General features: G+C 35.1%; 1 protein-coding gene across 4 annotated transcripts in view; it reads left to right on the top strand.

The window, feature by feature from the left end:
* Positions 1-26760, top strand: part of LOC149796222 (neuroglian-like) — a 389784-nt gene that overhangs the window by 325538 nt on the left and 37486 nt on the right. For all 4 annotated transcript variants that reach the window (XM_089966180.1, XM_089966179.1, XM_089966182.1 and 1 more), the window contains 2 exons: positions 20391-20711; positions 24787-25160. In XM_089966180.1, coding sequence (XP_089822306.1) covers positions 20391-20711; positions 24787-25160 — 695 coding nt within the window. The remainder of the gene's footprint in view (positions 1-20390; positions 20712-24786; positions 25161-26760) is intronic.

Genomic DNA, 26760 nt, shown 5'->3' with positions numbered 1-26760 from the left:
GGGAGGGATTGGATGTAAGATGATAGCATCTTCTGAATAATGAAAAAAATGTTTTTTTTTAATGGTTTTAATAATCATATGAACAGTGTTTGGAACAAAAATGATAGTGTCAGTGAAAAGTATATTACATTTGGGAAATCACCAGTAATTTATCACCCACTAAATCAGTCATACAGGCTTTCTGCATTGGAATGCTGATGTGGGCTCAGTAATTGTTATTGGAGGAATGTTTGCTCACCAACAGATTTTTCTCTGTACATGGGACAAGAATGATATCTGATGAATAATCTGTTCAAATTTGATGAATTAAATACTCTTTCAGCTAATATTTTATGAGATTGTGCAATAGAACACCATTTCCTTGCAGGAGTAGTGGATGTGCATATCTTTAGCCATGGGTTTAATGTGGTACAAGTAAAATACGTTATTTGTCTACAATGTGTTTGTGTGCTTACCTTCTTTTTTTGCTAATTTACAGCAGTTTGAATAAGATTTTGCAGCATGTCTATGTCCAGTTTTTTTCTCGAGCCCTCATTAGTGGGAAGCAAGACATAGCAGTCACTAATTTCTGCCTGCAGCGGTGGTGAAGTTGACAGTTTGTTGAGATCTTGTTTGAAGTTTTTCATTTACATCATGCACAGCATGACTTTTTATGAAAACAAGACAATTCAAACATGTTTGCTTACACCTATACAAATTTTAATTAAGCTACATACTTACCAGTCACAAATTTCTGGACTGCTCTGGTGGCCTAGTGGTTAGAGCATCAGCCTCAGATGCAGAAGGTCACAGGGTCAAACACTGGCTGAATCATGCCATAGACATAAAAATGGTACTCACAGCTGCCTTGCTTGGTACTCAGCATTAAGAGGTTAGTGTTAGGACTGGTTAGTCTGGTGAAAGGATAATGTGACTGGTTGGGACATGACGCCACATGTCTGCGGCATGATGCCCCAGTGCAAGACATCACTATAAATTGTCACACTGCAGACATCGTAGCAATATGACTGAAAATTTTGTAAAGCTACATTAAAAATCCAAATAACACACACATACATATACATTAGCAAACTGCACAGACCCAGATCCTGCCAGTGCATTTTGCAACAGCATATCTGGGTCTGTGCAGTTTATAATTGGGCTCAACTTATAAGTGAGTACATACAGTACCATAATTACATTATAATGAAGTACTTTATAACAAGGGATAGCTATATTTCCTCCTTGATGGATTTTTTTTTCTCTCGTGAATTTTAAGCTAAAATGATTACTTTTGACCTTAGTGCCAGTGGCTGAGTTGTATAAAATTTTCATTGAGATTTTGATTTAAGTTTTATTCTTTGCGCTTATAATCATTTGTGCACTTTCAGAACTTTCCTTTAATTGGCAACTTAATAATCATATGGTGCTGATGTGCTTTTAAACATCCATCCATCCATGTTCATTTTCCTTGGCATTGATCATTATGAAGTGAAAAGAATTTATTTTATGACATGACCATTTGCCCCTTTGACCTTGGGATCAAGGTAACAGTCATTGAAATTGTGCAAAGTTTTGTGGTTAAAGTTTTTTCATTAGCTTGTATTTCCTAACCCCCATCCATTTAAACTTGTTGCGCTAGAAGTCATATTTCTGATCTGATTTTCATCAATCTTAAAGTACATACTTATATCATCTACAGCTCCACTGAGTTTGAATACGAGTTAGATGAAATAATACATAAAGGTAATTGTGTATCTAATTGACTGAGCTTGTTGCTACCTGAAGACCATATATCTAATGCCATTTTGATCAAACATGGATTGTAAGCTATTATTTGCACATCTTCACTAGCCAAGGCTCTAATATGTTAACCCTATCTACTTCTTGGCAGATCGATAAGATATTTTAGTGCTTCGGGTCCATGAATTTCATTGGATGCTGTGGCAAGCCACTGCAACCAATCAAAAACGATTTGTTAAAATTTGAACAATGATCCTACAAGAGCAAGACAAGGGGAGCACACAGCTGGAATGTACTCATAATAAGCATTTTTCCAATGCTGGTCTGTGCTCATACAAATACATACTTTTCCTCAAATACACTTGTAATGGCTTGTCTCTGGTATGTAGTCATACTTTCAATGTTAAACTTACAAAGTGTCCTTTTTTGATTTTTTTTGTTTTTTTGTTTTTTTGGGGCACCAGACAGATGCCCCCCCCTATCCTAGGCAAAGCTTGTAAATAGTTTATGTGAATTTGTCTCCCCCTTAGGTGTGTTGTTTGTTTTATGTTATAGAATTTTGAATAAAATAATTAGAAATTTTGAGTTGGGTATTTCTTTGTTCCCTAGTGTATCTATAGGGTTGTTCATCTGAGAGTGATTTCTGTTATCCTCTCGGAATTCCTTCCCTGGTATTTTTGTCGACCTTGCTAGGGTCGCCTACGTCCCGTGTTTGCTATGTGCGTATGCTATATGTTGGTGAATGCTATATTATGGGTTCGTGTAGGGACAGCAGCTATATCAAATTCATTCTTCCCAGTTGTCTCTTATTCTCGCTTATTTCTATAAGCGTTAGTGGTGGATTAGTTTTGAAAATTATCGAGGAGTGTCATAGATTGTTTATTTGAAACCCTAGTGGTTTATATGTGTGTATTATCGCTCTCTCGAATAGAAAAGAGTGCGGTATGCTCGAGATGGGGTCTTTACTTTTTTATTTTGTGTATGTCTCCCATCTCGAGCATTTTCCTTCCTTATTTAATTTGCCAAAAAGTCTAAAAGTCTTTATGCATCAATTGCCTTCCCTTTCGGGGTATTTGCACAGTAATAGATTCTGTGCTAATGTTAGTAAGGAAGAATAGTATATAGTGGGTTGGGGTTTAAAATGGGTAGGTATCTCATAAGAGGTTGTGCTATTTTGTAATTTGTAATTTTTGTAATTTGTAATTTTTATTTTAGCCATATCATTAGGGTTCTTTTCCCGACTCTTCCATGGGCCTGTTCACTTCGCGTAGTGCCATGTGACATAGCCCCATGATGTCATTATCCGTACTTCCCTCATGATAGGCTCTATTTCTTTTTGTCTATAACTTGTCTACACATTTTCATGGTTGTAATTATGTATTCAGTTATTTTGTGTGTTGTATTTTTATTAAAATTTCCGTCAAGGTATAGAATATTTTGAGGTCTGTATGTATCGTTTTTCTGTATTTCTTTTCTTTTGTTTTTGTGCACTGTATTATTGTATGTATTTTTGAAGTCAGTTGCCTCTACCTTTTTTAGCTGATGTAAAAAGCACTGCTATTATACACTATTGGTTAGTTGTCTTTGCATACTAATGGAGGCAAATATGAAATCCAATACATGTTGCTAGGACAAAGCACTGAGATATTGATCCACCAAGGAGGTGTAGATAGACATAACATATCAGAACCTTGGCTTAGTGAAGATGTTATTAACACTATTTCAGACATATTAAAAAGTCAGTGAGATCCTTGCAGATTAATGGAGATGTTTCATCTGAGTGGCTGGGAATGTAACCACTCTGGAAGCCATATTTCACTACAGGCTTTTATTTAGTATAAATTTTCTCTGACTTGTACTGTTCATTATGATATCCTTCCCCCACCCATATGTAAGGGAAAACTTGCCACAGCTGTTTAGAATGTTGACAGTTATGTTCCCCCTTTTTCTAAAGTTTAAGAAGGAGGCCCCTCTGAGATTGTCTTTGGAAACATTCAGTCTTTTTCATTGGTTCAGTTGACTCTAGGTTTTGAAGGATAATTACAATTATAACTTGTGCATAATTAAGAGTTAAATTACTCTAATTATATCTGGAAAATATTGAGCATTTTACTTGTGTTTATTAGCATTTAGATGACCTCTCAACGCCTTTTCAGTGGACTGTGATTGAAACAAGATCTGAAGCCAAAGAAAGGAGCTGATTTGGGGATGATTACAATTTTGTGTCAAAATAATGCCTGCAGTACTCCAAACCTCACTAGATCTCTCTATCCACTTGGTGGAAAAACCAGCTAATCAAAGTGACAATTTAGTCTAAAATATTGTCACAAAGATGGAATAATTGACAACGAGTAGCTTTGATAAAGCTCTGCTAATTTAAAAAAAAAAAGTAGTGAACCAAAAAAAAAATGAAACTGAATCCTGTGTGTAATGCTAGATGAGAAAGATTCTTTTATCATGTAATTGTCCTTCAGTTATTTGTCTTCTTGACTGATTTCATACTAGATAAGCAGGTTAGTTCCTGCATTGCACAGAAAAAGATAAGATGATAATGAATGTAAACAGAGAAGAGCAGAAATTGATCCGATTGTTCCGAGTCTTGTCATAATTACCCAATGTTTATAATACACCCCAACAAACAGTGCTGCCTCTAATCTGCTGTGACTGAATGTACAGGCAGATCAGGTCTATACTATTTGCTTCAAATAATATATAGAACAAACAGTTCAGATCCTGTTCATCTGCCACCGCTTTGGACTACAGTTCGAACAATATGCTGTTCACAGTCAAGAACGTAATAATCTGGTTGTTGTGGAATTTTAATGGGACACAATCCATGGTATCATCTTTACCTTTTTGTTCTTCAAAGAATCCCAATTTGAAAACTTATCAGTAATGCTGAAATGTGAGAAATGAAATGCTGAAATGTCAAACATTATATGATAAAATGTGTGAATTATATGCTGAAATGTCAGAAATGAAATTTCCAGCAATGACATAGGTTGTATCTGATATCTGTTCCATCCCTTTGTATTACAATAATAATAATAATATGTTTATATTACATCCATGTATATTTCCAGAAGTCTACCAGTTATAAGTTAAGAACATCTGAAATCTTTTATATTGTAATATTCTTTCCTACAGTGTATACAATACTGTTGATACAGTGTATACAATACTGTATATGTTATTGGTATAGGAGTACTGGAGGTTAATCAAACAAATGGCCAGAAAGGCTGGAAACTTTAGTAAAAGTCATGTATGGGAGAGAATAAGTATTTACAAACACCCATTTGCACATTTAAATTACTGTCACTGTGACTTGCTGTACTAGCAAATAGACCATAAATCGTTGATCGTATAAGATTTGAACATTTAAATACAGTATATTTCCCATGATAAGACCAGGGTGGGTTTATTATCAAAGATACCCTCAGTACCATATATACTCACTAATAAGTCAAATCCAGTTGCATAATGTATATACATGTACCCAGATCTGCAGTTGCAGAATGCATAGGCACATCTGGGTCTATGCAGTTAGGACTAATCAGTAGAACAAATAACATACACCCTGATATGCTAGTACATGTACATCATTTGATGGCAGATCAAGATCTGTGTTGTTTGCATTTGGAACCATGTTATTAGTGAGTATATATGGTAATTATCAAAATGGTATAGAAATGGGTAATAGGCTTATTATCAAGTTGGGGCTTATAATTGGATAAATATGGTATGCATCTCTTGATGCAAACTGACCTTGCAAGTGAATCATTTATTGAAAAAATTGTAAAGAACACTGTCTTCACCACAAGACACTGTGGAAATGATTATATCTCCATTTTGAGAACTCAACCCACAAATAGTCATAGGTGGCCCATGGTGCATAATTAAAAGTGTGGAGTTTATACCAGTTAATTTATCTGTTGAGAAACAATCTCCAAAAGTTAATCATTCATTCCTTGTACAGTAAGACCCAACTTTGGTGTCCAGTTTTGAAGATCTGTTTGAATAGAACAAGTTTCTATGCAAAGATCAACTGTACTGCTTAACACAATGACCAGCTGTTAATGAGAAGACTAACTGTTTTGAGGGACGACTTTTTGTTGCCAGAAGTGGTTTTATCACAAGAATGATTTACTGTATATGTTATGTCATCTTTAATTGAATTGAATTTCATTGAATGGTTTTCAAATTATTTTATTCCAAGATATATGGGCAAGAGTGATGAACAGAACCCCTTCTATTGTGGTCAGAGTAATTTGTGTAAGTTATTCTTCAGCAGAGTATGTAATACATGTATAGATTAGGATTAAAATAAATCCTCAGTGCTGGTCACATTGCAATCAGCAAATGACAAATTGATAATTGGTCATTATACTTCAAGGAGATGCTTGATGCAAGATCAGACATTCAGAAAGATCAGTAATGATATAGCGGAAAATTTAATTTCCTGCTTGAGTATTTTTTTAAATAAAACCTTGTTAATCCTGCTTTATGTGATAAGATAAAGTCATTACCAGAGTGTCTGTCATGGGTTGCCTCACTAGATCATGTATTGTTTGATAACAAAAGTTCATTACTAGAGTATACCACCTTGGTGACCTCTGTGATCATCACATGTGTGATAACAAAAGGTGTTTACTAGAGTGTCTGACCTTGGTTACCTAATCTGATCATATCTTGTGTGATAACAAAAATTCAGTACCAGAGTACTTGACCTGGGTTGCCTCATCTGCTGACATGTTGTGTGATAACTAAAGATCATTACCAGAGTATTGGGCCTTCATGATCACCTAATCTGATCATGTCTTGTGTGATAACAAAAGTTCATTACCAAAAACTTAACCTGGATTGACTCGCATGATATTGTCTTGTGTGATAATATAAGTTGTTTTCAGAATACTTGACATGGGTTGCCTCAAAGATCATGTCTTTATTTCTTGGGTATGTCAGAAGCAAGGCATCTATTTTTATCAGCTACACAATCTTGTGATGAAGGACATAATTTCATACCACTATCGACCACTCTGGTGGCCTAAGCGGTTGGAGCATCCACCTTGATTGCAGGAGTTCATGTGTTCAAACCCTGGCTAAGTCATACCAAACACTGATGGTGCATTATGCATTTGAGTACATATGGTATACTGTCATGGGGAAAGGCAGAAGAAGGGTAATAATTGTTCCAAATAATGCAAAGGGAACTGTGGTGGCTCGTTGGTTAACATACTGGAAGTGTAACCAAAAGGGTACAGGTTTGAATCCTACCATTGTATCAGCCCAGGTCAGTTGCCATTTAGTGTCCTCAAGCAAGACACTTTACCCCAGTTACCTCAGCAGTAAATAATGTATTTGTGTTGTTATACTGTTACAAACCAAACCAAACCAAACCAAATTATGCAAATAATAATAATAATAATAATAATAATGATAATATAACCACCACCACCACCACCACCACCAATAATAATAATAATAATAATAGTAATAATAACAATAATAATAATCATACTCATAATAATAATGTGGACTTAGTACAGAGCCTAATCTGCAGAAGCTCTAAGTGCTTTACAATATTAGATAACACAAAAACATACAACGATGTGATTACAAAAAGAAACACCATGAAATTACAAAAATAAAAACATGCTGACAATAATTAAGGAAGAAAACAGTATTAAATCTTCAAGCCTGTTTTTGTAGTTGTATGCAATGTCTATGGGTAATTTGTTCTACTTAGCAGTACCTTGGTAAGCAAGAGAACATCCATTTTAACAGTCTGAACATTGAGAAGGCAAGTGTCAGAAGAGGAGCACAAGTTTCTAGATGGGGTGTATACATTAGTGAGGTCAGATAGATATATTGGACTGGAACTAGTCAAAGAAATGTTGCATAGTGAACCAATTTTGTGTTTGATTCAGGAGGGAATGGGTCGCTAATGAAGGTAGCAGAGAATGGGGATGTATGCTCAATTCTTCCTATTCTAAGGATGATCTGATCAGCTGTGTTTTGAACTTTTGAAGTTTCTTTAGTAGTTTAAAAATGCTACATCACTAATTTTTGCAACACCTAGCTATATTAAATTTTTTCACAAATTCAACTTTTGGATACCCGTTCTCCATAAACAATTCATAGAAATGATTTATGGAAAAATGTTTGGTTCACAATATAATTATATATTATTTGTGTTCAGTTCTCTGTCAGGTTCCAAGACCATGCCCTGATGCAGATCACAAGAAACCAATGTTACTTTTTTTATTCAGAATTCACCTCAGTAGTTGCTCGGCTGTTTTGCATCAGGATTTGATCAATTCGGAGAAAGATTATAATCAGTGAGAAAGAACGCAAATGTCTACTCCATGCTATTCAAAAGCCATGGCTTTGCCTTACAGTGGAAATGGAGATCAGTTCCTAATATTCAAAGTTATGGTTAGAGATTTCATTTTGCTGTCAGAGAGCATCAGTATTATTTTACAACAGATTCATAAGCATACAATTCTCCTTAAAATGTCTCCTCTGGACCCCAATATTAGTTCTGTCCCGAACTTTTGATTTATTGACCAATTTCTGACAAAAATCCTTTAGGAAACCAATTAGGATTTCTTGATATCTCAGATAGCCCTTCCCATCTTCAATTGACCCCAACATTTTTTACATTCTGGTTCTAGTTATCTCTCTTTGTTTGTGCACCCTAGAGATGTGGAATGCAGATATCTGATTGAATGGTTCTTTTCATCTTGTTTTAGAATTCATTATTACTTTGGAAATTAGAAATATGGATGGAACCAGTCCAAACAATGACCAGTTGTTATCTGTAATTATCACTAAAGAACAGGAATATTTGGACAGATGGTCATTGCAGCTAATTGCAGATCATGAATTAATATAAGAACCTGCTGATGTGAATTTACATACTTTGTATCAGTATACAAGTAATTGATTAGGAAATCAGATGGGCAGATTAGTAGATAGTTGAATGTATTAAATGATATTTGCAACCATATCTTCAATTCTTCTTCTGTAGAGGTATGATTGATTACAAATAAGGGAAGAGGGCATTATAAAACACAAACATAAAATAAGGATGTTGTGATAAAGAGATATTTTGATTTGTTTTATCAGCAGTCAAGTAATATAAGTTTTCATTCCAGAAGCCTTCTGCACTTGAAAGCTCATGCTCAAGTAAGTAATGGGTTCCCCTGTAGGGTTATTTTGAACATTTGAATTTACCTTTTTCCCTCACTTTATGCTGCTTTGGAAATAAATGCTGCTGTGTTTTTGTTGAAGATTTCATGTTCTCTTTTGTTTTACATTTTCAATCTATGATCATGGACCATGCATTTTCAAATGGTGCCCAAGCTAATCAAAATCAGTTAGACATTTCTGTCAGCCAGTGAAATGGACCATGATATGTTTGTTTTTGGCAGTGAGCATACTTTATTATTAAGTAAGCCAGTTTGGGATGTGCTTGATTAAATCAGTCTAAAATGAACCTTAATGACCTTTTGTCTTCTTTTTTCTGATGTTTCATTATGTGCCTCTACAGATGCCATAGAAGCAACATTTCTTACATCAAGGATAAAAATCAAGGGTCAATTCGATTGAAAAAGGAATTCTTTTGAAGAATACAGAAATAAGTAACTTGAAAGCAACTCTTAATTTCACAATTGGACAATGTTGTAAAACTTCAGTGGTATTCTATACCCCTTTCTTTTACCAGTATTTTGTTTCTGCTTGAGTTCCCAACCTGCTTAATGTTGTGGCTGTCCTGCACTTGGGGTTAGAAAGAAAACTATTGAGTTTTTTGTTAAAAGGTCATGGTCAGTTTGACTGAAACAAGAGAAAGGGTTTGTATGTGTGTGTGTGATTTGGACTTTTAACGTAGCTTTAACAATTTTTCAGTCATATCGCTACGATGTCTGTAGTGTGGCAATTTATAGTGTTGTCTAGCACTGGGGCATCATGCCACACTGTCTGACATGTAGCATCATATCCCACCTAGTATTATTATCGTAACACCAGGCTGGCCAGTCCTAACACTAACCTCTTAATGCTGAGTGCCAAGCGAGGCAGCTGTTAGTACAATTTTTGTAAGTCTTTGGTATGACTCAGTTGGGGATCAAACCCAAGACCTCCCACATCTGAGGTGGATGGTCTAACCACTAGGCCACCAGAGCAGTTAGAAAGAGCTTGTACACAATATCTCTAATTCCTAACCATCTAAAGTTACCAAACTTTGTGGATGGCTTTTTTCACTTGGTGTCAGAAAAAGACTATCACTTTTGGAGTCAAACGGTCAAAGCTTAATGTCACTGGGACTTAAAAACGAAAAATGGTTGCTGCACATTAACATTAGCTCTACATCACAGACCTGGACAAAGCTGTGTTGATTAAAGAAACCATAAAATCTTTGGGCAAAAAAGGTTATAGTTCAAGGTTATTGCAACTAAAAAAATTATTTCTTCAACAACAAAAAATTAAGCTCTGGACCATATGCCTTCACCAAAGTTTCTGGATGACTCGCATGTTGGGTAAGAAAGGCACCTATTAATTTTGGGGTCAAGATGTCAAATATCAAGGTCACTATGATAAAAGATGTCAGTCATGGTAAATCTAATAAGAAAATAATGGTTTCTGTAGGGTGTTTAGTTCAAGAACACATACCTTGACCAAAGGTTCAGGTCATTAAAATGCATTGGTCAAATATTTTCAAGTCATCCATGTCATACTAATTTCTTCAACCACTTTGGTAGCCTAAATTGTTACAGCATCCTCCTCAGATGTGGGAAGTTATGGGTTAAAATCCCCGGCACAGTCATACCAAAGACAAAAATGGTACTAACAGCTGCCTCACTTGGCACTCATCATTAAGAGGTCAGTGTTAGGACTGGTTGGCCTGATGTCAGGATAATGTGACTAGGTGGGACGGTAACGTCTCATTAGAGTGCAAACCATTAGAGCTTATCCCACTAGAGCGCAAATAATATTTTTGTCCTACTAGAGCTAATCTTATTAGGGTACATCCCATTTGAGCACGAAGAACTAGTATCATTAGAGCGCGAAAAAATCAAAAGAATTTTGAAGAAACAAAGTATTCATTATTCTCATTCGGGGGGTTGATCATTGATCTTTGCATTTTATTATTTTATGATGTGTTGTACTAATACTGTCCCTGGAGCTGGTTTCTTTGTTTTCCTTCCTGGTATATTTCTTTATGACATATACTTCCTTCTTCAGACACTAGGTCTTGCGACTGGTTTCTATAACATGGTCTCTAAATTATAGTGATCTTGACTAAGGATCAATCTACTACAGTACTGTGTTTGTGTTATATATGTATCTATATTGTTTTATTCATGTAATATCGTGTTTGTGCTAGGAATGACCACTTTATATATTTTAATTTGTATTACATTTTTATCTACTTGTTTATTTGCATACAAAAAAGAATAAACCAGTGTACGGTATAATAGTTGTATAAAATTATGTGTATTGATGGTTCTCTGGTTTCTGTCTAGTAATTATTTTCTAATAGTGACGAGACCACCGTTTTTGTACATATTATATATATATATATCAGATGTGATGTCAATTCAGTCTTGTTGAACTTAATTTTTTTTCTCCGTGCCCTATTGGGAATGCGCTCTAGTGAGTTTTTTTCGCGCCTTAATGGGATTAGCCCTAATGAGAATTTTTTTTTCTTCAGCGCCTCACTGAGCGGCGCTCAAATGGGATGCGCTCTAGTGAGACCAAACCGGTGGGACATCATGCTACATGTCTGTGACATGATGTCCCTAGTGCTAGACATCACTATAAACTGCCTTACTACAGACGTAGCAATATGACTGAAATATTGTTAAAGGTACATACAAAATCCAAATCACACACATACACACTAATGCCTTCTAAGATGACTATTAAACATGGGACAGTGGGGCCCCGAGTGGCCGAGTGGTCTAAAGCGCTCTCCATTATGGATCACTGCCATCTCACCTCTGTCTGCAGTGGTTTGAGTCTCGGATTTAGCCAATGTGGGTATGTGAAAAAGCTTGCCAGTAGCTTCTCATGGGTCGGTGGTTCTTTCCTGGGTTTTCCCAGTTTCTTCCTCCACCATTAATACTTGCCACTATGTATAGCCTATTCATGTGCTGAAAAATGGTGTTAAACCCTACAACAACAACAAAAACAGCAAACATGGGATGGGTATATTTTTTGCTCTCTGTTATTCATTTTAATTGCAGCAGCCAAAAGAATGGAATAATTTATATCAGTTGCTTAAGTTACTGAAAGCAAATACATTGAAGTCAAAGTGCAAAAGTGTAAATCTGCATAAATTGTATTAGTGTGTGACACACAGTGTCCCACAAAACGTTAATTTTGACCTTCAGTTGATAGTACAAAGTGAGCCATCAGTGAAACAAAATTGCCATTCCTGATGTTTGCAATTATACATCCTGTCACATTTACAGCCAATGAAATTGTAATTTATGTCATTTTAGGGATATTGATCTCCATGACTGAGGTTTTGATATTACCTTAACCTGTCACTAAAATGGCTTCAGCAGGCAGCAGCATTTTCAGTTAACATACAGTTGGAATCCGTAGTCTCTAATCAAGTTATTCTGCCATCCCAGAATTGCCTTTGAGAACATAATCAAGAAAATGAAGTACATCAATAAAAAATTCCATTTGCCATATATACTTGTTCATAAGTCTAGGCAAACTGCAAACAAAGAAGATCCTGATCTACCATAGCATAATGTGCCTGCATATCTGGTCTATGTTGTTTGTTGTACTGATTACTCCTAAGAAATTGCACAGACCTAGTTCTGTCAGTGCATTATGTGACAGCAGATCTGGATCTGTGCAGTTTGCAGTTGGTCTTGACTCATAGGTAAGTATATATGGTATACCACAGATTTGGTTCAGTACAATTTGGTTGCCAGTTTAGACCATAATCCTTGTTAGGCCACTAAATGGAGGTGCTTGTTTGTTTCATAATTGTTCAGGAGATAATTTGCTCCCTTCAACTGTGGCTATGGACCATTTTGCCATCTGCATCATAAAATAAATGAGCGCATACAAATTGTCCCAAAAAATTGGAACAAAACTAAATCCTTCAGCCAGCCTCAAGTGCTCACCTGCCTCATGAACAACCATTAAGTGCATGGATGTTGGATTTAAAAAAATTACTGGCATAAAGGAGCATTATACATATCTTCAGCATGGAAGAAAAACAAAGTGTCTGATAGCATCTTTCTCTAAAATTGCTATTGAAAAGTAACTACAAAATGCAAAATAGGTGATGAAACTAAAAATTAATCAAGTATGAAACATTTCATAAGTGAATAACCAAGAAATATAGACAAGATGGAAGGGAATGCATAATATATAAAGTGATATGCAGTCATTTTATAAATGCTTTTTAGGTAGCTTCTAGAATTGAACATTTTGGCAAGAATTTATTAAGTTGGGTGTGGGGGCATATCTTAATAGAGTGGGGACTGAATGAAGAAAGAAAGAGTTTCAATCTGATGTACAAATTTTTTTGCATTTTAAATGATTTTTCTGCATAAATAGACCCTACAATATCAAACATCAAAGAATAGACCCTGGAATATCAAACATCATAGAATAGACCCTGGAATATCAAACATCATAGAATAGATTTTTCTCACTTTCTCTTAACTGTTCCTTTTTATAGCCTTTAATTCCAATGCACAGGAATTGTAATTTGTATGTAATGCAAGAGGATGACCTGTACATTTCATATTGCAATGTCAGTGATATTATATAATGACAGCTGATGCTTCCCATACTGCAGTGTCTGTCTGTCATGACATAATGACAGCTCATTCATTTCATACTGCAATGTGTCATAACATTGTGACAGCTCATGCATTTTGTACTGCATTGTCTGTCTGTCATAACATATAATGACAGGTCATACACTTCATACTGCAATATATGTCTTAATATGACAGTTTGTGCATTTCATACTGCAATATCTGTCATAACATATGACAGCTCATGCATTTCATACTGCAATATCTGTCATAATATATAACAGCTCATGCATTTCATACTGCAATATATGTCATAACATGACAGCTCATGCATTTCATACTGCAATATCTGTCATAACATATGACAGCTCATGCATTTCATACTGCAATGTCTGTCATTGCTAATGACAACAGCACATACATCCCATACTGAAATGTCGGTCAGTTAACATATGCTCATGCATCCCATAATGCAATATCTGTCATTGCTTATGATGACAGCACATGCATCTCATAAATTGGCAATGTCCATGTATACGTGAGCAAAATGTGTGGCCTGCAAAGATGGATCTTTTCTGTGTCACTTTAAGCACTTGACTGCATGGCTCAAGAGCTTCTTATTGCCTGGAACTTGCACCCTTTATGTGCTCTCTCTGCTTGATGCCATACATCAAACCATCTCTTAACCTTTTCCAGGAGGCTTCAAGTTTGGTACAGCAATATCAGATCACTGGCTACATGCAAGAAGCAAGAGGGTTCTTATTGAATTACTTAACACATTTACACCAGTGTCTTACTGTCTCAGGGAAAATTATGGCTAATGACATATTATGAATTCTCACAACATTTCTATTTAGGGAAACCAAACTGGTCTTGATGGAGATGAAGTTATTAGATTTTCTTATTATGGCCTCCAGCCTCAACTTAATTCTAAAGGTTTGGTGCAGAATAATGGCTAGTAATCTTACACCTCTAACATATTTTAGCTTTAGTTGTCCTTCATCTGTCAACGTTTACTATTTTAAACTTCTTCGATTAAACCACTGGACAGATTTCAACCAAATTTGGCAGAGAGCATCCAGGCATGAATGGTTTTAATATTTGTGCAAATTGTGCCAACTGGCCATCATGTGTATAATTCTTACCATTATTAAAAATAGAAAAACTCATAAACTGACTTTTCTTTAAAAAGACGCTTTACAGATTTTTATCGCTTTAGACAGAAAGCATCCTAGCGTGAAGATCTTTCAATATTTTAATAACGATGCTAATTCTATATGTTAGACATAGCCACCTTTATTCAAAATTGAAGGAAAATAACTTGAAATCACTTCTTCTCAAAAACTGCCCAACAGTATTCACCTGATTTTGACAAAAGGTATGCTGGCATGAAAGGTTTTACAATTGGGTCAAATGATGCTAATCTGCTATCAAATATGGTTGGATTACTAAAAATAGATAATTCTTAAAACATCTTCACAGAAACCACTTGTCAGAATGTGATGAAATTCAAAAGATAACATGCTGGCATGAAGGGTGTTCAGATTTGTTCACTATTTAAAAAAATATAAGAAAACCTTATTACAACTTCTCAAAATCACTCAGTACAAGTGACAAAATTTTGAAATGAAGCATCCTGGCGTGAAGGGCTTTCAGACAGTACAAATAATGCTGATGAAATATCACTGCTGCTACTGATTACGAAATTGTTGCTTTCCGTAACTGTGATATTGGAGCAGTTCTGTCCTATTATCACAGAACAGAGAAAAGGGTGGAAGTAAAGCAAACAAAGTTTGCACATTTCATCAATTCTGTTTAGTGTGATGCTGAATCTAGAAAAAATAAACTCTTTAAATAAAAATGTAAACAAGGGCGAATATATGTTTTATTGATTATGAAAATAAAATCATCCCATTTCTACTGATTTTAATTTTATGTTTTTGTCACAATTTCTTCCCAGTTTCAATTTTTGGAAAATAAACACTGAAAAAGTCCTGGATTTGTTTTACAAATATAAAAATGAAAATGTGAACACTACTTATTTTTTGCTTATCTACCTGAAAATCTGCTTGGTCAGTTTTATGAATTAATTTTACTTCTTTTTAAAAACTTGCTGTTATGTCATCTCATGAGAGTGAATATATCATAGAATAGACCCTACAATATCAAACATCAAAGAATAGACACTTCAAAATCTTGTCCTTACTGAGTTGAGCATGAACTGCACTTTTAGCTCCATCCCCCCAAACTGCATGCTTGGTGATGTAAAAAAAGTCCAGTACACACACCTGCTTGTTGAAATAAACAAAGGCTCAATACACACATATTGTTAAATTATAAAATGCGCTGTTCATGTTAAAATCAGGGCCTTTAATTCTTTAAAGCAAAAGTGTGCTCTAGTATTCAGATAAATTCTTCTGTGTGTAGGCATTAGCAGACATAGACAAGCCAATCACTGACTGGAATGTCTTTGCTGAAAAAAAAAATTACTTTCATTACTTGGCTAATCCTTTAATTTATGGACATTGGCACACTGGGGCACACTGGGGCATACTGGGGCCATTTCCTATAAGAAGGCAGTAATGAGATGGAATTTTGGGGATTGTTGGAAACCAACTAAATGTCATCAAGCATTGAAGTAATGCCAACTATACAAAAATATATGCTGATTCTAACTCAGTCCTGAGGTTAACGAGGGAGATAATGCAGGTCATTATTCAAGAATTAAGGGGGGAGGGTGTATGCTGTAAATTGAGATAGTAATCCAAGAGTATCCACTTAATGTGCAGAGTACTGGTGCCATTGTTTTTGACAAGAGACATGTTTGGTGATTTTAAGCTAAACTCCTCTTTTACAAAGATGGCAATTTTGTAAAAGTTTCTTCCGTAACAAGGATAGCGGGTGTCTTTTCTGTTAAACACAATTTAAATTCAAAGAATCGAGAAAATTACACAGGTTAGTCATCTAATTTCGATTACAAACATTGATGAGTAATTCACACAACTTGTTGGAACCTTAATTCTCCTCCTGATTAGACCAAATGGTAAAAATGCATCCAAGCAGAATTATTACATTTATCTCTGCCAGCCTGTTGATGCAGTCAGTAGTTCCAAGTGATCATAGCAGATGCAAATGAAATCCCATTAAATAGATAGTCCAACAGACATTCCAGTTGACAATATTTGCTATAAACTGGTTTGTGCAAATATAATTGATCGATAATTATGCTGAATGTTCTGTAATTTAAAGTAAATCTACAAGTGTCCTAAAATAGTCTGTTTTTTTGTTTGACCTGAGTATTTCCAAGGTGCAAATATATACTTCAAAACTCTGTGTGACCAGTGCACTCACTGTGATAGCAAAAGACTTTTGTGATCAGTGAATTTGCACACAGTTCACTGAAATCATAATAAGTGGATGTTAACAAGTGGACTTGTGATGGCTGTATCAAATAAAACAGGTGATGATATGCCCTTTCATGGTTACTTTTTCAGTTTATTGTCTTAATTGAATTGAATACCTGCAAAAAGTAGTAAGCGGTAATACCATTGCCTGCCCATCTTCAATCAGTTTTGTGTAAATTTAAAGACATTATATTTTGCACATTTTATCATAATCATTAGTGGAAGATCTGATGATTTCTCATGCCAGCATGGTGAATTTTCTGATTCTGTTTTATTTGATTAAAATTTTTTTTTTATACATTTTTTTAACATTTTTGGTCTTTTTGACCAGTATACTTTTGCACCTTGTGAGAAAACATTATTTGACAAACAAAATGTAATATGCTTATTTGTCTTCATGACCTGATTAGACTTTCATGAATTATGCTTTACTCTTTTTTGAATCATTTTTACTTGGAGGAGCATTTTTGGCCAAAACCATGTTACAGCTATTAGAAAAAGTCCACCAGAGATCAACAGATGCAATTTGGTATGCAAATGTGCACTTCATCCCATTATCATTGTATCAGTTTTTAGCTCTGCTGGTCATAGACCCAAAGAGTTGGTCCTAAAGAAAATGGTGCTGTACAAATGCTTCAAATGTGGCCACCACAGTGGCAATCTTGAAAATATTATCACTACTTCCCAATGAAATGGTCATATCAGCTTGGGGTTATGGTATATCAGCTTGGGGTTTTTGCTGAAAGACTGAGGTCCAGTTTGGCCTCTTGCATTTGGCTATTAGGCAAATGTCAGACAGGTGAGAATCTCAGACAGACTTAAAATCTCAGACAGACTTAAACCTCTTGCTGAATTTTATTAAAATTTTGAATTTCTTGAACTATGACTTAATCAGCTATGGCAGCCTGCGAGTTTTACAAACACAAATATAGTTGCCAGAGCATTGCCAATGCAAGCTAAATTTTTGATAATTTTACCTAAGCTTTGTAACATCTAGTCTTAAAGCTCTGTTATCAATGTAACTTAAGCTTATATTTGGAAGTGTGTGGTAAACACTAATGAAAATGTAGAAATTTGAAAGGTATTAGCAGTCTGCATAAAAACTAATATTAATGATTATTCCCAGTACAAGTGGATGAAAATACTATTAGATACAGTTAAAAATCAATCATGCAGGCCAGTCTTATTCCAGATTTTAATTTGTACTGGGTCCATTGTATAAAGGGGAAACCCAATGATATGCTTTATACAACATGAATGGTAAACAGGTATTGATTTTGTTCCTGCTTTGAGGTGTAGAATTATATGATCTGCAGGATGTAGATTCACCAGAACGACCAGTACATTTGACATTTCTACAGAATGTTGAAAAGAGTATAATTTTTGTCACAAATTGGCATAGTGTTTGGATGGATGATTGTTTTTTCTCATTGGCACTTCAACACATTATTGGCTACATTATTCTGGGCTAATAAGATTTAAGTTCCTAACATAATGTCACACAAAGGCAGCTGACCTGTGATGGCCTGCATGGGTCTCATTGGGTTATAAATCTGATGATGTACCAACCGAGCTACCACAGCAGTAAGGATGTTCTTAGAAGAAATTGTAACTCTCAAGAATGGAAACAAAATGCAAATGCATCATTTACTACACTATTTGAGATTGGTTAAACATACATTATAACAGACGTAATTGGACCATGCATGATACCAAAATGTTTAGACTCTGTTAGATAGAATACTCAAGATTGATAAAATTTCACAGCCAAAATGGACAAGGATCTAGAATACAGAACATATATATTTGGTGTATATTGGCAAGTTGGATCCCAATGCAAATTGCGTAGACCCAGATATACCATTGAATCATGAGGGTCTATGTGGTTTTCAGTTGGACCTGACTTGTAAGCAAGTATTTGTGTGGTAGAAATTATCAGTTTAGTCCAATTTGGAAATGTACTACATAATTTTTGAAGTAATAAGTTTAGATTTTATCTGGTTGTATCTTTAAGTTCATTCTTGGGATCCCTAAATTGATTGACAATTAACTTTTTACCAGCATTCTTAGCAGTAAATACTTTAGCTTAAAATATGTGTAAATTATCCAGTATGATCTTGGTTCTCCATGTACACACTGAAATAATATCTCATCTGCTTTGGGACAGTCACATGTCACAGGCATTTTTAAATGTCTTGTTACAGTCGATAAAGACTACAGTATTCTCACACCATCCCGTTTGTTTGTACCCCACCAATTTTAAAAACAGAAGGTGTCAAGGATATAAAAAATGCACAAAGCTTAGTCATTTCATCCATTGATTTATAATTTCTAACCCATTTGTTGCCAGGGGGTCTCAAGCAGTATCAACCTGTTGGCATTTCTAATCAAATGGGAATGCCTTTTATCCACATGGTCACCATATTTGCTTGGACCATTTTATTGATCTGTGTAACTAACATAATGAATTTGTTAAAAAAACAAATTTTTACATTTTAGTTTCTGTTGGACTGCAAAAACCTCGGTACTGATAAAACATTCTTTTTCATATTAGTTAAGCACAAAATCGTAATATCTCCCTTATTGTTATGTTCATAACAAAGACACCCAGTGTACTGAAGATACCATGTCGGGAGAAAACTAAACTGAGGATGCATTAAAGAGAAAGTAAATGTTTCTTGAATTTAATCTGTTTATTGAATAATGTATTATGTCCATTTAAATGCCAACCAGTTTTGTCTGTAAGTATGGAACCGCTAAAATGTGTTTTACTTATGACCTTGGAAGCTAGAGTAATCACATTTCAAAGTTACTCAATAGAAATTAACTCAATACCTGGTGATGAAAAAAACTGTTTCTCAGAATTGTATGAAACTACTCATTTTGGATATTTTATTTACATATTAATTGTTTAATTAAGTTGAAAATTAATATAGAAATTGGGCAGAAAAATAATTACTTACGTTGTCCTCATATTCATTACATCTCTGGTGAAGGCAGGGCACTGTCTTGGCTACTTGCTGACTGGCCTCATTTCAAACTTTTATGCTACTTTTAGTAAGGTCACAGAGGACATAATCTGAGCAGGCTCATAGAGTGAGCCTGGCAGACACCTATAACGATGTAACTAATTATTTTATTTATATTCATAACTAATTGAACATGAAAAATGATACTTATCTTGAAAAAAATTTTTATTCAGTTTATGTCATTGCAAGTACAACCTAACTCAGTTGTTTTAGTTATTAGTACATTTTATAAGCAAGGTTTCCATTTGCTGGCACAATTTACCCAATTGTTCCATTTCATTATGTGCCTGCAGATCAAGTCTATATATGCTGTTGGTCCTTCTTACAGTTAAAAAGACTGTTATCTAGCAATTCATTGTGTGATAAGGAGTCTGGGTCAACACCGGTCTCATTTCCTGTAGGACTGACACAGATAAATACAATATTTTCATTTTATTTTGCAGGTAATGACCTAATAAGTGTTCCACCTGAACCAGCAAAGTATGCCAACAAAGGAGAAGATGTGCCGTTTGGGTGTAAAATTTCTGTACCTCCCCACCTGAAAGATTCCAAGGTTCGAATACGATGGAAGCTTAATGGAGTCTACATCCATCCTAACAAATCAGAAAAATTCAAATCTGAGAGCGATGGTCAGGTTCTAATAATTAAAAATGTGGATACTGATGATGCGGGTTTATATGCCTGTGTGGTGGATATTATTGGGGATGATGTCAAGGACATTGACAAGGTCAAGGACATTGCCAGTGGGCGGCTCTATATCAGAGGTAAAATCTTTCAACAAATTTGAGGAATCCAAAACTATATTAAATTTTCACAAAAAGTTAACTCTGCATTTTATATCCATATTCAGTGAAACATTCTTAAACTGGTTCTTAAACTGGTAACCTGATGTCCTTTCCAAACTGGACACATACTTATCTGAACAAAACCCATTTAATTCTAATGAAACTTAGTCACCTCTATAAAATTATGTTGTTTTGGGGGGTGTTTTTATTCTTTCTTTCAACGAGTGTCTGGTTTATGGAAGTTTTACCATTTCTGCTTTTATTTGATTTTCAATTTTTATTTCTTTATAAAATGGGAAGGTCAGCAATTAGTCTGTTTCCATTTGTCTATCACTTCAGAACCCCCCATAACTCTACCTTCCTTAATAATCTTCATTCAAAAGAGTTCTAAAATAGTCATTAACACAGACTTTAATGAATGACCTACTTTGATCACAAGAAGATTCAAAGACTATAGATTGTTGTAACCTGTATGTTGGTGCATGTTTCCTCTGACATGATAAACTTGTAGAGAAATGTATAACTTGAATGCAAGTAAACATTTGTCCAGTATATTGCATTTACATTTGTATAAAGTGTATACCCAATTCTACCAATGTTTAGTGTGACAGCAGGTTGGGGTCCATGCTGATTATTTAAAATCTCTCAGCAGAACTAATGGCATAGATGCTGATCCTGGTGTGTTACATTAGCTGCCATGGTTCATCTCTAGGAAAAGCACTTAGCTTCCATTTCCTTGGCATGATGTGGCCAAGAATGGGTCAAAAGTGTGGTGACACTTTTCTGTGATAATTTCAATTATATGGTTTTATTTGAGTTATAAACAAAACGTACATTAATGCAATAGTTTACCATTTTCCTTTTATGAAATAAAAATGTGCTGATGCTGATTTTAGTGCTATTAAACTGTATTTCTACAAGGGTTACATTAGTTATTGGCTGTCAGTTTTGCTGTGTGTCAGACTGGATATTTTTTTTTTTTTCACTTCATAAATTCAAAACTTGGTCTCGGTTGATTAGTACGTGTGGGACCATTCTTAGAATAATGACACTGCAAAAATGCCAATTTATTGCCATTGTAATACCTCATAGAGATCATAAAATGTTACAGTAGCACAAACCATTATCTGCATTATTTTTTTCTTTCAATTATATAATGGTAAACAATCTTGTTGATGTTCATTTTGTTTGTTGCTAAAATATTGCCAAGTGATCAAAAATACCATCTTATTAAATAGCATAGAGCATACTTAAATTAAGACCATTCCAAAAACAAGAAAATACCAGCATGTAATGCTCATACTAATGTAGTTCACTGTTTAAAAATTCTGAAATGGAGATTAATTTGGAAATGGAAAAGAGTTTTGATTGAAATATTCTGGTATTAGCTAATACGGGTCTTTACAATCCACTTCCTCCATGCCTGGGGGCAAGCTCAAATTTGTCTTGGGCAAGCTGAAGTTTGCATGGTACTTGCCCAAGGGCAAGGCCCAAAAATTGTGAGAAGGAGGTCATGTTCAGTTCATAATGTTTCATGTTCTGCTAGTTTTATAATCTGTAATCTCACCTCAGTGCATATATCAGACCTTTATTTTGTAATTATATTATCAGGCAGCATTCCTCTTTGCATAACTGCCCACAGTTTCTTTCATCTATGAACCCTTAAATCACAAAATATGCTATAATCTGACTATACCTCCCTGTTTGTTTGTACCCCCCCACCGATTTCAATAATGGAAACCTTTAATGTGATAAAAAGTGCAAGGAACTTAGTCAATTCATTCACTGACTTATAATTTCTAACCTGACTGTGAGTAGAGTGGCCCTAACACCATCATCATCTGTGCATTTCATGCTTAACAGAAGTTTTCAATATAATAGACAGACATGCTCGAGATCCATTTACAGTTTCTGGACAAGTCCATTTTCAGCAAAGAGATGTATGAATGACTACAAATGTATATACGTATGTCATCTGCTTACGATATCTACAATGTCAAATCAAGCAAAGGAAAAGAATGACATGTGTATTTAACAAGCGGTTTAATTTCTGTGTTCATGTGTGCAAAGGGATATAATTCCAAGCTCTCAACATTATAGTAATTTACGGAATTATCCGGCAGTTACTGAATAGGTTGAACTAGGTCATTAAATTGTCTGATGGAAATAAACTAGTCCATAGTGTATGCAGTATGGCTCCTTGTTAGTATGGAAAGTCCATTAAGCATGAAAGGTGCAGAGGATGCTAGCTTTAGTACCATTCTGATCACAGTCGCTTTAGAAATTATAAATCAATGATTCAAATTGACTTAGTTCTGTGCACTTTTTTTGACAATAAATGTTTTTGTTATTGAAATCGGTAGGGGGGTACAAACAAATGGGGAGGTATAGTTAAACTTTAAGTATAAGATTTTGTGAGTTTGTTGTCAGTATCAAGATCAGTCCTAAAAAATTTCTCATGAAGATATGATAATGCTGTTATTTACTATTTGAAGCAAGTTTTGACAAATATTTATGTTTGAACTTGTCATTTACATTTTAATCAGAATATTTTTGCATGTATTTATTCCAGTAACTTGAAAGTCCTAGCCTAGGCATGGGCATTTTGTGAACTTTGATATGCTGTGAGCTTGCTGACTCTAAAAAATTATTGTAAAAATTGTTTAGATGCATGTTGCCATTCACTAGGTGATTAGGTGATATTTGTTAATAATTAAACCCAGTGGCATAACAAGAAAACCGCACACACTCACACATCATTGCTGTGGTGACTGCTATGCCACTAGAGTAAAATTCAATAGACTAATTTAACAGCTATGTTTAAATTAACAAGACATTCATCAAAAATGACTAGTCACTTGGATTTCTTTAAAAATGTGATCAATGTACCAAAAATGTAGCACTCCCAAGTCATGTTTATAACTTATTTAGGTGATAATTACAGGAGACCAATAAATACTTATTGTTTGGCAAAACACTAAATGGATAAAAATAAGTGTTCTCAGATCAACATGCAAAGTCATGACTAGTATTAGCCAAATCACGTGGGTCATAGTTCATTAAATTTGTGCAGATTTAGCACATAAAAACTATTACTGACAAAAAACTCCAGAGATCCACTAATGTATTGATAACTAGCTGAACGTTACCTTCCAGTATGGGACCCTGAATGGCTGAGTGGTCTAAAGCGCTCTCCATTACGGATCACTGCAATCTCACCTCTGTCTGCATGGGTTCAAGTCTTGGGTTAGGCCAGTTTGGGTATGTGAGAAAGCTTGCCAGTAGCTTTTCATATGTTGGCAGTTTTTTCCGGGATTTTCCCGGGTTCTTCCTCCACCATTTATACTGGCCACCATGTATAACCTATCTTGTGCTGAAAAATGGTGTCAAACCCTGCAACAACAACAACAATAACAACAACCTTCCAATATGGTCTTTACAATACAGACTTATTGAGCACATATATTTTAGTTCTACTGGTCATAGACCAGAAGAGTTTGTGGGATGGCCTGTTGTCCAACTTTCATCCATCCATCTATAAGCACAAGTTTTGTTATTGCTACTCTTCGTAAACTACCTGGAGGATTCCCATGAAACTTTATACATACAGTCATCCCATGGTCTAGTTGGTCCTAGATGAAATGGTGTCACTTACCATGGTCTAGTTGGTCCTAGATGAAATGGTGTCACTTACAAATCCATCATGGCTAGCATTACTGCCATGTTGATACTTTTTTCCTGTTAGGAAATTATGGGTTTTTACTATAGAATTCCTTAGGATGTCTAGTTCGTCCTATGTGAAAATGGTGCCAGTCGGACATTCAATGTGTATGCCACTTGGACCAATTTAAAAAATCTTCAGTTATCACTCAAGAATATCAGGGATGACTTCAATACTCGGAAAGTGGAAAGAACAAAAGAAACTTTTCTTGAATTCTTGCAAGTTCTTTTTAGATAGTAGAGCATCAGTCCCTTTTAACTATTAATATTTAAATTTTGTGAATTTGAGTCCACATACCTAGAATATCTTCTGATGAATGATTTTCTTTTTCAGTCCCACCAGATCCTCCAAAATATGTGACAGTGGTTTCTTGTTTGGGAAATACAGCGGAACTCTCCTGGCAACCAGGGGAAAATGGGGGTGCTGAAATTTCAAGTTATTTAGTACAGTTCAATACATCCGATAATCCAAAAATGTGGAATAATTATTATGAAGAAATTCCTCCAACAGTGAGGACTACACACATACATTTGTCTCCATGGGGAATGTATTCCATTCGAATGTTAGCAAAAAATAGTGCTGGATATAGTGATCCAAGTTTACCAACGAAAAAAACTTGCACGACTCCTCCAGATCATCCTGGAGGTAACCCAAAAGATGTGCGGTCATTAACACATAAAAAGAATAAACTGATTGTACAATGGACAGTAAGTATTATATATTCTGTTTTTATATATTCTAGAAATTACAAGTTACTAGTAATTTTCACTTGCATACTAAGATACCAGTGAGAGCATTACTGTAAATAACCATGGATATCAAAACCGTGTTGATCCCTCCAAACATTTTATATTGTAAACATATAGATCAGTTGCCTCGCAACTGATTTTGCACACTCTCAGTGCTCATGTTCAACTTTTAAAGAATATTACTGTTATATCATGTTAGGCTACTGGTAGTCACATTTTGAAGTTGCATTTTATTAATAGTTGTGTGTATTAAAGTCACTAATTCACACAGAATCCAGTTATGATGTAATCGGTATGACTCTAGCCCTATACACATTTTGTAAGGTCATTGACTATGTCATTATTCACGACTTCATCAAAATTTGAATTCTAGATGAACATATATATATATATACATCTCCAACCTTGTGTATGATACATTTTGTAATCCACCCTTGTAAATGACACATTATTTACTCCAACCTCATGTATGATACATTTTGTACTCCATCCTCATCTGTGATACATTTTTTTTACTCCAGTCTCATCCAGCCTCATGTATGAGACAGTTTGTACTCAAACCTTGTATGATACGTTGAATACTTCAGATATTTCCTGCATTTTGATTTTGTCTCAGCTATGAAAAAAGTAAGTCATATATCAACCCCGTTTTTAAGAATTATTGAGTTTATCAAGGTGTTTAAGTAACAAAGCAATAACTGCTATCTGCTTTATTCATTGGTTTTAGAACCCCCAGCCATAAGGCCATGTGAGCTTATGGCTGCATCCATCAGCTGTTCTTAGAAAATTAATACTACATATCACTGCTTTGGAGGCCATGTTTCTAATCCAGTTTTGATCATACTTGGACTATAAGCTTACATCATCAAGTTCTTGGACAGGTTTGATAATGAGCAAGATCTGTGCATATTAATGAGGTGATCTTGCACCTGATTGGCTGTACTTGTTACCACTGCACTCTGGAAGTCATATTTCTGATCCAAGTTTGATCAGACTTGGAAAATGGCATGTATAATCTCAGATGAATTTGATCTTGAGCAAGACCTGCACATTAATGCTGCGTCTGATTGGCTAAGCTTGTTACCACTCTGGAGGCCATATTACCATAGTTCAGGTCTGATGTTGATCAAACTTGGAATATAAGCTCATAATTAGTGAAATACATGCTTACTAACGTGTTTTTCTTGCTTATGATTAGCTGAAGCCATATTTCTGATCAGAGTTTGATCAGACTTAGAACATGGGCTTATGTCATGATCTCTGACAGTTTTGGTAATGGTCAAGATGCATGCATATTAATGAGGTGTTCTTGCATCTGATTGGCTGAGCTTACTATAGTGACTCTATGATCAGATTTTGATCCCCGATGTCATTGTTAAGATCTCCTTTAGCATCTGGAGACCAGATTTAGCTTTAGCTCAAACTTGGAAAATAAGCTAGCTTATATTGCCAGGGTCTTAGGCAGGGTCTATAAAAATCAAGATTTGCTAACATTAATATGGGGATCATGGATCTCATTGGCTGAGCTTGTTATTTTGTTTTACAGATTTTAGTTCTC

The sequence above is a fragment of the Sinohyriopsis cumingii genome, chromosome 7 (assembly GCF_028554795.1).
Source record: "Sinohyriopsis cumingii isolate HCF-2022 chromosome 7, ASM2855479v2, whole genome shotgun sequence".
NCBI lineage: Eukaryota > Metazoa > Mollusca > Bivalvia > Unionida > Unionidae > Sinohyriopsis > Sinohyriopsis cumingii.
Note: the sequence above shows the minus strand (reverse complement) of the source record. Positions and strands in the feature narration are given on the sequence as shown.